At 38.1% G+C, this 12,476-nt stretch overlaps 1 protein-coding gene across 1 annotated transcript in view; it reads left to right on the forward strand.

Moving 5' to 3' along the window:
* PKHD1L1 (PKHD1 like 1) overlaps positions 1–12,476 on the forward strand; it is a 148,927-nt gene that overhangs the window by 72,082 nt on the left and 64,369 nt on the right. Inside the window, exons 44-49 of the mRNA XM_040626062.1 lie at positions 1,234–1,313; positions 1,776–1,905; positions 2,955–3,084; positions 6,759–7,000; positions 8,274–8,410; positions 10,514–11,543. Coding sequence (XP_040481996.1) covers positions 1,234–1,313; positions 1,776–1,905; positions 2,955–3,084; positions 6,759–7,000; positions 8,274–8,410; positions 10,514–11,543 — 1,749 coding nt within the window. The remainder of the gene's footprint in view (positions 1–1,233; positions 1,314–1,775; positions 1,906–2,954; positions 3,085–6,758; positions 7,001–8,273; positions 8,411–10,513; positions 11,544–12,476) is intronic.

A 12,476-nucleotide genomic window follows, 5' to 3' on the forward strand; every position in this document is an offset into this window, starting at 1 on the left:
ATTTCTGAAAGTCTGCTTATTAGATTCTGTCTATGGCATATTTTTGTGAAGTAAATTTAACTAAAACTCATGACTGTGAATATCCATAGTGGTATGAGGTTTTTAATGTAACGTGTAGTACTGTGTTCTTTAAATTGAGCATTAGAATCTGTTTCTGGTATGCAATTATTTAGTGTGTTGGAAGCAGAATCTTTTAAGGAAATAGAAAAGAAAATATCAGAGTGTCTTGCATGTTTATGGGGAAGCATCTTTTAAAGTTAAATGTTTTATGAAACTTTTGTTTTAATAATAATGTGTGTATGCGTATGCGCATATGCCTGTGAGCTTGTGGTGGATCATAACAGTGAAAAGTATTTCCCATTTAGAAAAAGACTGGGTTAGTGGGCCCCAGGGGTTATAAAATCATAGAGATTTGCTAAATTCTATACTAAATGACCCTCTGACTCCCATTGGATGCCAGTTGTGATTCTCACCTTTGCCTTTGAACATGCTTTCATTGTACTTGGGCTTCTCTCTGCTTCTTGATATTCTGTTATTACTGTAGAAGACTAAATAAGCAGAACTCTTGTAATTGCGCGTAAAAGCAGTAATGATTGGCAAGGGTAAAATGCCTTGGGCTTTCATGTATAAATTTTGCCATAATGGTTTTAGCTTCTCAAAGACCTTTATATTTTGTTTTTGTTTGAACTTCTGGGATAACAGTAGTGTTTCAGTTTTTTGACGTTATTAGCTATTGGACCTTGGGACAAGTAAAGTTTTATGTTCACAAATTTACATCAGTCTCATCAGAATGTATCTTAGCACAGTCTTTAATGCCAATCAGGCTATAGGTGTTGCTAGTGCAGATTAGTGGATAAAAGTTCAGAGGTAATGTCAGCATTATAATGATTTCTACAAAAAGTGCTTTTCTTTCGTTTTAATTTTTTTGTTCTTAACTTATATTTTGGGGCTCTGTGTTTATAGAACTTTAATTCATGTAGCTGCACTCTTTAAAAGCCCACTGAAAATAACAAGGATTAAGGAAAAATCTTCTGCCTAGGGATTTAATTTTCTAATCAACTCCTGGGTTTTTTCTGAAGCCTTTATACTTTATGTTGCCAAAGAGCTGAAGTTAAGTGACATGCAAAATGATAGCAGATAAGAATAAGAAATTAATTTTTTATGTATAATTTAATAAATAGCATTTAATGATAATTTTCCTTGTGTTGTATTTCAAAATTGTATGGTTCATAGGTGGGACTCTAATATTTGATGAAGCTGACATTGAACTGCAGGCAGAAAATATTCTAATTACAGACGGAGGCATTCTTCAGGTATATGAGAGAACCTAATATATAATCATCAGTAACCTCTCTCCATTTCTTTGTGAAATATCATGTGTAAAATGGATAGTTAATTATAAAAAACTCTCATAAATTTCTTTTTATGTATGTCTCTGTTATTAGTCTGAAATCCTTTTTCTGGGTGAAAAGTTTCCCAGAGTATTCCTGTGCTTTTAATGGAAAGATAATAGTGTATTATCATAGAGCAGAATTTTAAGTAGAACAGAAAAAAAAATTGTTCTGAGGTGTGGCTAAAGTCAATCAGTATTCTTTCCAAAGATCTGACATAGTGTACTTGGCTGCCTAGAAAATTTAAGGTTTATCTGTCATAAGAAAGGAACTGTGGGATAACTGAACAATCAGTTTCTCAAAAGAAAGAATGACTTTCGAGTGGTTAGAATTGTGGATATTGAATTTTAACTTTTTGAATGATGCTTGTGAAACCCCTTGCAGATTGGGACAGAAGCATCACCATTTCAACACAGGGCAGTCATTACTTTGCATGGACACCTGCGATCTCCCGAACTCCCAGTATACGGCGCCAAAACTCTGGCCGTGCGAGAGGGAATCCTGGATCTGCATGGTAGGGCAGCCAAAAGGCCTCAGGGAATTGGTCCAGGAGATACTACCCAGAAAACCAGAGATAATTCTCTTGATTATTCTCTCTGAAAGAAAACTTGCCAGGCTTCTCCTGTCTTTAGGCATCCCCCTTTATCTCTGCCCTCCCCTTAGCAGGGCAGGTCAGCCCCTCAGACTACCACGACTACAACCGAGGTCACTCCTGGTGGAGCCCTTCTGGGTCTTCTCTACACCTTTCTGCTTATTCCTTTCCATATGTTCCCATAACACCTTTTGCCTGTTTTAGCGCTTTGTACGTAGTGATGGTTTACTGCATTCACTTATCTATATAAGAAAGCACTAAGTCTGGAAGCAAAGATTGTAACTTCTTTTATTTGTATTTTTAAAAAGGCTTTTTCTAAAATATGACTTTAAGTTTATAGTTGTACTTTTATATAACTATATTCTGGAAATGTGTCAGGAAATAAAAGCAATTGCGGTCCTGTTTGAGGTATCAGGATTACTTATTCAAAGGAAGCATGGTGTGAATCCTTTTTATATTGAAGTCTTCTATATTGCAATAAACTATTTCTTTTATAAGTTTAGAATGTATAAACATCCCTACTATGATGATAACTGTTGTCCTGCATTGTGCTACATAAATATCCTAATATAATTTTCAGAAATTTACACATTTCATTTGTCTCGAGATTATCAGTTTAAGTGGTTAGATCAACAATGGCAAAGATAAGAGGCCCCTGCCCATTTTAGCAATAGTATCACACCATGTTTATATTGTGTTCCTATAAAGAAGATTGTTTTAAGTGGAGTATATCATTGCAGGCAGATGTTTTTTAGTTTTGTAGACCCACGCATGTTATCATAAACCTGTCACTTTTATAAAGCAAGCGTTCTAAATATTCCTTTTTCTTTTTTGAGAAAGGTATCAAATGCTAAGGTAAAATGAGACTTCCCAAAATTTATTCAATCCAGGCAAAAATTTAAAATGCATAAAGCTCTCACTATGCAAGAAAATGCATCCTCAGAAATACTCAGTGTGTGTGTTGGCTCCAGGTCTGCCTGTTTCTGTGATCTGGACTCGTCTGGCTCATACTGCAAAGGCAGGGGAGAGAACTTTGATTTTACAAGAAGCGGTAACTTGGAAACCAGGAGATAAGATTGTAATTGCAAGCACAGGTCACAGGTATGATGTCTTCTGGGCGTGATCATTTTAATTTAGGACAGAGATTTTTTTAAACTATGTAAAAAAGGGTTGTTCAGAAAGTCCACAACTATTTGATTTAAATTTGAAAGCTCTAATAAAGAAATGTGAACAGCCAAGTGTGTATTTGCCAAATGTTAATGTTGGGTTGAACACCAGTGTGTTCTTTTCATTGATTAATTTATAATAAGGAAAAGTATAAATTTGAACCTATAAAATGTATACTAATGAAATATTTTTCATGGTTAGATTCTCATATAAGATTTTGCTGGAAAAAACATTCTGCTGTTAAGAGTCATTTAGAAACCTCTGACTTAGAGCTTTAGCTAAACACATTAATGAATGCAAAAATGTAAATGAGCTGCTTTATTTGGGGTTGCCAGAGAACACAGTTGAAAGCAGCTAGTGAACTCTTTCATATCTTACAGTCTTGGCAGTGGTTCCCGTGGAGTAAGATTGTTAGTAATGATTGAATCAGAGAGAAAATTATTATAGAATGGGTGATGATTAACATAACCTTTTCCATGCCTGACATTTACAATTGAAACAGCTTATGACCTTTAATTTCTGTTTAATTATATGTATTAACAAGCAAGAAATAAAAGGAACAAAAGTAAGATAGCTACACAGAATATTGGTGGGGAAAGAGAGCAAGAGGAGCTGTATTTTTGTTTTATTGTTCAAAGTATGGGTAATAGCAAAATTGGATATGTTATGCTTATCAGGTAACAAATAGTGATTTCTGATAAGAAACAGCTAAATTATGTTAAGGTCATGACTCAATTTAGAATTAAAATTCAAGATGGCATTTTGAGTTTGCCATTTTCCAAGTTAAAAAAAGACCTGCAGATGTTAGGGAGAGTTAAATATATACATAGCTTTATAAGTGCCCTTTTATTTCTGCCTCTGAAAGAAATTTTAATTACATAATGGCAAAATAAAAAGCAGCAAAATGACAGGGCTTACTAAAAGAATAGAAAGTTCTCATTTAAAGCTTTTCTATATGAAATAAGAGGGTAAGTTGAGAATTTAGCTGAGGGATATTTAGTTTTAAGAAACAAAAATTAAGAAATTTCCCGCTAAATTTAACTCACTGTTCACTATTTCGTTTGTAAGTTGTATTTGAGAATTTGTAAAGCAGTGGTTGAGAATATTACTTCTAAAATTAGTCAGGCTGGGTCCACCTCCCAGCAATACCATTTACGAGTCCTGCAGCCGTATTATTTCATTTGTTTGTGCTTCAGTAAAACTGGAACGCTCTTCGTATCTATTTCAGAATTATTGTAAGAATTAAATGAGTTAGTATGTGTAAGCACTTAGAAAGGAACTGGCTCAAAGAAAGTGCTATGTAAATGATAGATATTAAAAAAAATAAATGTTAAGTATTATTACAAAGGAATGAAAAGTGTATTTAGGTGTACATAACACAAAGGATGCTTTGCAGAACCTTCTCAAAGAAATCTCTGTATCATCTGAATCCAAGAGAATTTGGGAGAGACCAGCCTAAACCCCTTTTCTGTACCACCTATGGGATCTTGTGCTATTGATACACCCTTAGTTCGAGCACCCTTCATCCTCAACTCCCCCTGGCTTCCTTTCCGCACAGTTCCTTCCCGGGGTCTTTTGGACTTGTGGGTTTCTCCATCCACTCACTATCATGAGAAACACCTTTATTCTCCTATCCTTTCTAGCCACTTTCATTTTATCTTTTTATTTTTTAATTTTTTTAGAGATTTATTTTTTTTTTTTACAGAGGAGGAGAGAGAGAGAGTGGGCAGGAGAGGTAGAGGGAGAAGGAGAGAGTCACAAGCAGACTGTGCTGAGTGCAGAGCCCAAGTTGGGGCTTGATCTCACAGCCCTGAGATCACAGCCTGAGCCAAAACCGAGCGTCAGACACTTAACAACTACACCACCCAGGCACCCCTATTTTGTCTTTTTAAAAAAATTATGAAATTGCCTAAATATTATGCCTATTTTTCTAATTGCATTTTTGTTATCCATTTTTCCCCCTTAAAACCCTATAGTATAATTTTGATCTTCACAAAAACTTTCCCAGTGACTTTCTACTACCAGCATCCTTCATTTCCTGCACATCACCAGGTTCTTTGGGTTCTGCCCTTGCAACGTCTCTTCCATCCTCTTTCCCTGCTCTCAGTTTAATTTCGACTCTGTCCCTCACACCTGGAATATGACATCACCTTCCTATCCAGGCTCCATTCCTCTATTTTCTCCCTGTCACAAATTCATTCTGCATTAATTTGTTGAATCCATCAAACACTGTTAGTGAGTGGTGCCAGGTAGTGTCCTAAGTGCTCAGCCTACAAAATGACTTGCTTTCTAGAAGCCTTACCTTGAGGAGCAGCCAGGTAGCGGCAAGGACAGGGCAGCAGATAGGCTGGTAGTAGCAGAGGTGAGGGGACCGCAGTGTGGTAACAGTGAGCACTGACAGGACATTAGGCAGAATGTGCTGGGAATCCAGAAGAAGGGCTCCTGAAGTCGAGAGGTGACTTTTTACCTAGTTCCCATGTGACATTGTCATTTGAACTGGTATTTAAAAGAGAAGAAAGATTTGTTAAGGGAGAGAAGAGTTAAAGGGAATGTCAGGAAGACACAGAAATAACTCCCCTGAGCTTACCTCCGTTTTGACTGCATCGCCCACGCTTCAGTAGATAATATACCACTGGGCACTGACACACGTCTCCTGAAAGTCACTTTCTACTTGGCATCCTTTGCTCTGTGCCTAGAAAACAGGCGGGACATTCAGTGAGTGTTTGCTGAACGACCAAATACATGAATGAGTATTATAGGATTGATGTAAGTCCTTTGGCTGTGGCTGGACTTGGAGGTATACTGAAGTGTAGGGGGGAGCCTGGGTGGCTCAGTTGTTAAAAGTCTGCCCAGAGTCCTGGAATCCAGCCCTGCATAGGGCTCCCTGCTCAGCGGGGAGCCTGCTTCTCCCTCTCCAACTCCCCCCTGCTTGTGTTCCCTCTCTCTCTCTCTCTCTCTGTCTCTCTCTGTCAAATAAATAAATACAATCTTAAAAAAAAAAAAAAAGAAGTGGTAGAAATGAGACATCCAGCACTTCACTTCAGTCATTTCTTTTCCCTACTCCAGAACCACCAGCGGCTTCCTCTATAAGGGTTTCTCAACTTCAGTGCTGTTGACACTTTGAACCTGACAAGTCCCTGTTGTGTGGGTCTGCCCTGTGTATTATAGGATGTTTCTATAAAATCCTTGGCCACTCCCCACAAGATGCCAGTAGCACCCCCTGATTTGTGGCAACCAAAAATGTGCCAGGGCATTGCCAAATGTCTCATGGCAGGATATAATCATCCTCAGCTGAGAACCATTGAGTATGATCTTCAAAGTTATAAACAAATAGTTCTTTTGAATACTTTATAGGAATGAGTATAGTTCTCTGAACAACTGTAGCACTTGGAAAATATTTATTTAATTGAAATGCATTTGTAAAATTTATTCAGTTACTCAAAGAAAGACTTAGAGACCATCTTCAAATTCCTCTTCAGAATATTGTATGACATTTAAAAATTTCCTATTTTATAGATGAAGTGTTCAAAGACCGTCAGACAAATGCACTAACACAAGGTTATGTTGATTTAGGTTAATTTTGAAAGTTTTTTGTTAAAATTTTACAGACACAGTCAACGCGAGAATGAAAAAAGGACGATCGCATCTGTATCTGCCGATGGCACGAAGATAACGCTAACTACTCCGCTGAATCACACACACTTGGGAATCATGGTCCCACTCCCTGACGGAACTCTGTTGGAAGCAAGAGCCGAAGTCGGAATTCTTACAAGAAATATTTTAATAAGAGGATCTGATAATGTGGAGTGGAGTAACAAAATTCCAGCATGTCCTGATGGATTTGACACTGGTAATTTTAGCAGCCAGAGCTTGTCAACTTAAATTGTTTCCAGGCATTGCAGAAATGGTCCCTGGGAGCAAAATTACCCCCAGTTGAAAACTGCCAGGCTAGGTTATGCTCTACTAATAAATAAGCCCCCAATGGCAGTGATTTAAGATGAGAAAGATTTATTTCTCATTCATGCTGCACGTGCCCAAAATGCTCATTGTAATGATTCCAGGATCTGGGCTGTGGAGGCTTCACTTCAACAGATGCCTCTGTGACCCTTGGCACAGAAGAACTCATGTGATGGCCGGGGGGTCAAGCGACAGCACTTAATTACTTTGGTCCTGAAGTGACATGTGTCTCTTCCACTCAGGTGTCATTAGACAGAATTGATACCATAGCTATGCTTAACTTACCGCAGTTCTTCTGTGTGTGCCTGTGTGTGTATGTAGATAGATAGATAGATAGATAGATAGATAGACAGACAGACAGATACTTTTATGTAATAACTAATACCATTATAATCCAATATGTAGTTAGATACCAGCAAACAGAGCTTAAATATAGCCTCTCCTTCAATGGGATAAATGAGCCAAGGCTCCCTGGATTCAGTGTCAAGTAACCTACATTCAATTACAGTCCATGAAACCTAACTTCATCATCTTTATTTTTTTTTTAAAGATTTTATTTATCCACGTGACAGAGAGAGACAGCCAGCGAGAGAGGGAACACAGGCAGGGGGAGTGGGAGAGGAAGAAGCAGGCTCATAGCGGAGGAGCCTGATGTGGGGCTTGATCCCAGAACGCCGGGATCACGCCCTGAGCCGAAGGCAGACGCTTAACTACTGAGCCACCCAGGTGCCCCCTAACTTGTTCATCTTTAAAATAAGAATATGTCCTGCTCTGCCCCCTTACTATAGTTACAGGAATTGTCAAAATACATATTTTAGTGCTACACAACCATAAGATTGCATTATCTTAATCCCCAAATCTTGGGGCAAAGCTTCAGAGATAGACAACACACTTTTATCAGTATTCATTCAACCTTTCAAATAATTTATTGAGTATCTTTGAAAAATTCTGTAATAAGTACTTTAGGAAATGCAAAGATAAACAAGACAAGGTACTTACCTCTCTTACTATCTAGAGGATGAAATGATGTGAATGCAAATAATTATGTCCCAGGATGAGATTAAAAATATATATGAATAAAAAGATATAATGGGGGGAATCTTACTATAATTCGAGGATTTTACCATGATTTTTCCTTATGTTGTTTTAAAAAATATTTTTTAAAGGTGAATTTGCTACGCAGACATGCTTCCAAGGAAAGTTTGGAGAAGAAATAGGAAGTGACCAGTTTGGAGGCTGCATTATGTTTCATGCTCCCATACCTGGTGCTAACATGGTAACTGGAAGAATAGAATATGTAGAGGTGAGAGGCATTATTGTTAAATCACAGTGGTTTGCCAAAGGTTATTCATACAATGAATACGCACTGAATTCCAGCTGTTTACCAAATGCTGCTTGTAATCTGGTAGAGGAGACAGATAAGTAAACACCCAATTTTTCACCCATTTAACCATTCTCTATTTTGCTTCTCTATTTTTCTAATACCCCACATCAAATTCATCATCAAGTTCTATCCACGCTGCGCACAAAATACAATGACCCGCATCCACTCTCTCTCCACCACTGCTACCCGATCCCACACAAAGCCACCAACCCCTGTAACCTAGATGACTACGATTTTCTCCTAACTCGTCATCCTGTGTCCACCCTTTCTCCGACAGAATCTCCACTCCACAGCCAAATACAAATTTTTAAGTGTAAATTAGATCTTGTTGCACTCTGTTTAATGGCTTCATATCACACCAAAATCAAAAAGCCCAAGTCCTTCCCATAGGACCCACACGATCTGTCCCCCAGCTGGCCTCTGACTTGACCTCCTATGATTCTCCCCTGGCTCATGGCCTGCCAACTTCATGGGCCTCCTTGTAGCGATTGGCCATGTCAGGCATATTCCCGTCTCAGGTTCTTTGCACTTGCCCTTCGTGATGCTTGGAACGCTCCTCTACCAAATGCTTGTATAGTTCACATTCATTTCAGTCAGGTGTCTCTTCAAGTGTTCTCTCTTAAGAGAGGACTTTCCTCACCATCTTTATTTGAAATAACTGCCCAAACCTGTTCTCCTTTATTTACTCAACTCCTGACGTATATCTAGTTTCGATCTCTCCCTCTAGAATGTAAATTCAGTTAGTTTCAGAGATTTTGTCTTCCTGGTTTTCTGCTGATTCTCATGTGGCTGAAACAGTGCTTGGCATATAATAGGTTCTCAAATGATTGTTAATTGAACCCATATATAAATAAATGAATAAAGATGCAAGTTATCTCCAAGAGATTAGGAGCCCCTCTGTATCTTACTCATATTCAGTCTATATAATCAGAGTTTAGCCTAGTTTTTGTCAAGTATTCAGTAAAAGGGAGGAAGGAAGGGAAGAAGGGAGGAAAGTAGGAAGGTAGGAAGGAAGGATGGAGGGAAGGAAGGAAGGAAGGAAGGAGTGAGAGAGAGAGAGAGAGGGAGAGTAAAATCTATTAATCTATTACACTGGGAACACCTAAACTGCAAACAACGTATTGAGGGTGATAGAGTCAACATCTGTATTTTATGAAACTTCCTTCCTCCTAGAATATCTTACACATATGTGATATCTGACATATGGACTGAGTGAGGTTGCCAGGGTCAATCTGTGTATTAATTATTAATAAGAGTTAATTTTTAATTTTTAGATGAAGAATGAAAATAAGTGCCCTAACATTTTACTTCCTAACCTTCTGTGATATTACACACACACACACACACACACACACACACACACACACTCGCACACACACACTTGTACACATACACACTGGCATCCTCTGTATTAAATTACTAGATCATCGGCCTATTGAAAGAAAGCACAGCACAGTAGTTAACAACAGCACCAAATGTAGAAGCAGACCACCCTGAGTTTAAGTGGAGTTTTATAACCACGAACAAGGTACTTAACCTTCGTGAACTTCAGTTTCTTCATCTGAAAAGTGAAATTGATTATCACTGGCTCCTTCACAGAGCTGGGGTCACATCCGTGATCAACACAACACAATATCTGGCACATGGCAAACATTCAAGCAGTTTTCCTTATTATTATATAAGAAAGTGAAGGAGAAAAATAAGTCTTTAAGAGGTTTTATTTTGCTAAACATGGAAGTTTAGTAATAGACTGAAGTGAAAAGCAGAAAATTCAAAGATGACTTTGGTTCATTCATTCATTTGGAACAAGTATGGGCTGTTATATATATATATTGAATAAAACAATGTGGGTTGAAGGTCACATAACATTTTCAAATGATAAACATGAATAGTATGGGAGATTAAAAGTATTAATAATAATTATTATAAAATTGGAGATTATTTTGAAACAAGAAGATAGAAGCCAGGCAAATTATGTGTCTATGTGTATCACTAAATCGCTATGATTTCTGGGCTTGACAGATATTCCATGCTGGCCAGGCTTTCCGGTTGGGGCGTTATCCAATACATTGGCACCTGCTTGGAGATTTACAGTTTAAGTCTTATGTAAGAGGCTGTGCAATTCACCAGGCCTACAACAGAGCCGTGACTATCCATAACACACATCACCTGCTGGTGGAGCAGAATATTATATATGATATCAAGGGAGGAGCATTTTTTATAGAAGATGGTATTGAACATGGCAACATTTTGCAATATAACTTGGCAGTATTTGTGCAGCAAAGTACTAGCCTTCTGAATGATGATGTGACCCCGGCTGCATTTTGGGTAACAAACCCCAACAACACCATACGACACAATGCAGTGGCTGGTGGCACTCACTTTGGCTTTTGGTACCGAATGAACAACCACCCTGATGGGCCATCCTATGACCGAAACATTTGCCAAAAGAGAGTTCCTCTCGGAGAATTCTTTAACAACACTGTTCATTCTCAAGGTTGGTTTGGAATGTGGATATTTGAAGAATATTTCCCTATGCAGACAGGATCTTGCACTTCTACTGTGCCAGTGCCTGCGATATTTAATTCACTGACTACTTGGAATTGTGAAAAAGGAGCTGAATGGGTCAATGGAGGTGCCCTTCAGTTCCATAACTTTGTGATGGTAAATAATTTTGAGGCTGGAATCGAAACCAAGAGGATTCTGGCTCCTTATGTTGGAGGATGGGGTGAAACCAATGGAGCAGTGATTAAAAATGCCAAAATAGTTGGGCATCTCGATGAACTGGGAATGGGGTCTGCGTTTTGCACAAGCAAAGGCCTGGTTCTCCCATTCAGTGAAGGCTTGACTGTATCTTCTGTACACTTTATGAACTTTGACCGTCCCAGTTGTGTAGCTTTGGGAGTGACGTCCATCCCTGGAGTTTGTAATGAGAGATGTGGAGGCTGGAGTGCAAAATTTGTTGACATCCAGTATTTTCACACAACAAACAAGGCTGGCTTTCGATGGGAACATGAAGCAGTACTGATTGATGTTGATGGTTCACTTACAGGTAAATGTTATGTTCTAATTTCTGACAATATGCATTGGAAATGTATGTGTGTTAACACAGAGTTGAACTGTCAAAGCAGACTCACATGAATCACAGATCTTACCCAGCACCAAACTTTGCAAATGATTTAAGGATATAGGTCAACACTAGGCACAGACGAGACATTCTTTTCTGGAAGATGCCCCAATTGTCAAACATAACTTCCCAAAATATCCTTTTTTCTTGCATTTGCACTTTCTTTTGGTATTAACAGCAAATTCTTTTTTTTTTTATTTAAGATTTTATTTATTTATTTGACAGAGAGAGACAGCCAGCGAGAGAGGGAACACAAGCAGGGGGAGTGGGAGAGGAAGAAGCAGGCTCATAGCAGAGGAGCCTGATGTGGGGCTCGATCCCAGAACGCTGGAATCACGCCCTGAGCCGAAGGCAGATGCTTAACGACTGCACCACCCAGGCGCCCCTTAACAGCAAATTCTTAACAATATTTGTGGAAACATTGACTACAAAAGGAAATCATTTCAGTTTCAGAACTTCTTCATTTTATATTCAGTTAATTATACAGATAATAAGCTGTTTACATGACTACTCAAATTCTCCAGCCAGTCATGCCCCATAAATGTATATATCCCCGGTTTATTTACAGAAGCAGTGTAGGCAGACTGGATATATCCTACTAAAATACTTTAAAGAAAAGGAGTAAGTTACAGGCCTGCTGTTAACCCTTTTCTTTCCAATCTAAATTCTGAATTGAAATTAGTTAAAAGAATATGTTAACTGTAATATAAAATTCAATATAAGTTATAGGTTAAAAAATTTTTTACCATTTCAAGTTTAGAGTATACCACATTTTCTGTAAATATTCATATTTCTAGAATTTAGTGTCTTTACACATTTTTAATAATAAAGATTTGTCTAAATAAGATAGCAAGGATG

Source organism: Ursus maritimus, unplaced genomic scaffold (genome assembly GCF_017311325.1).
Source record: "Ursus maritimus isolate PB19 unplaced genomic scaffold, ASM1731132v1 scaffold_9, whole genome shotgun sequence".
In the NCBI taxonomy this organism is placed as follows: domain Eukaryota; kingdom Metazoa; phylum Chordata; class Mammalia; order Carnivora; family Ursidae; genus Ursus; species Ursus maritimus.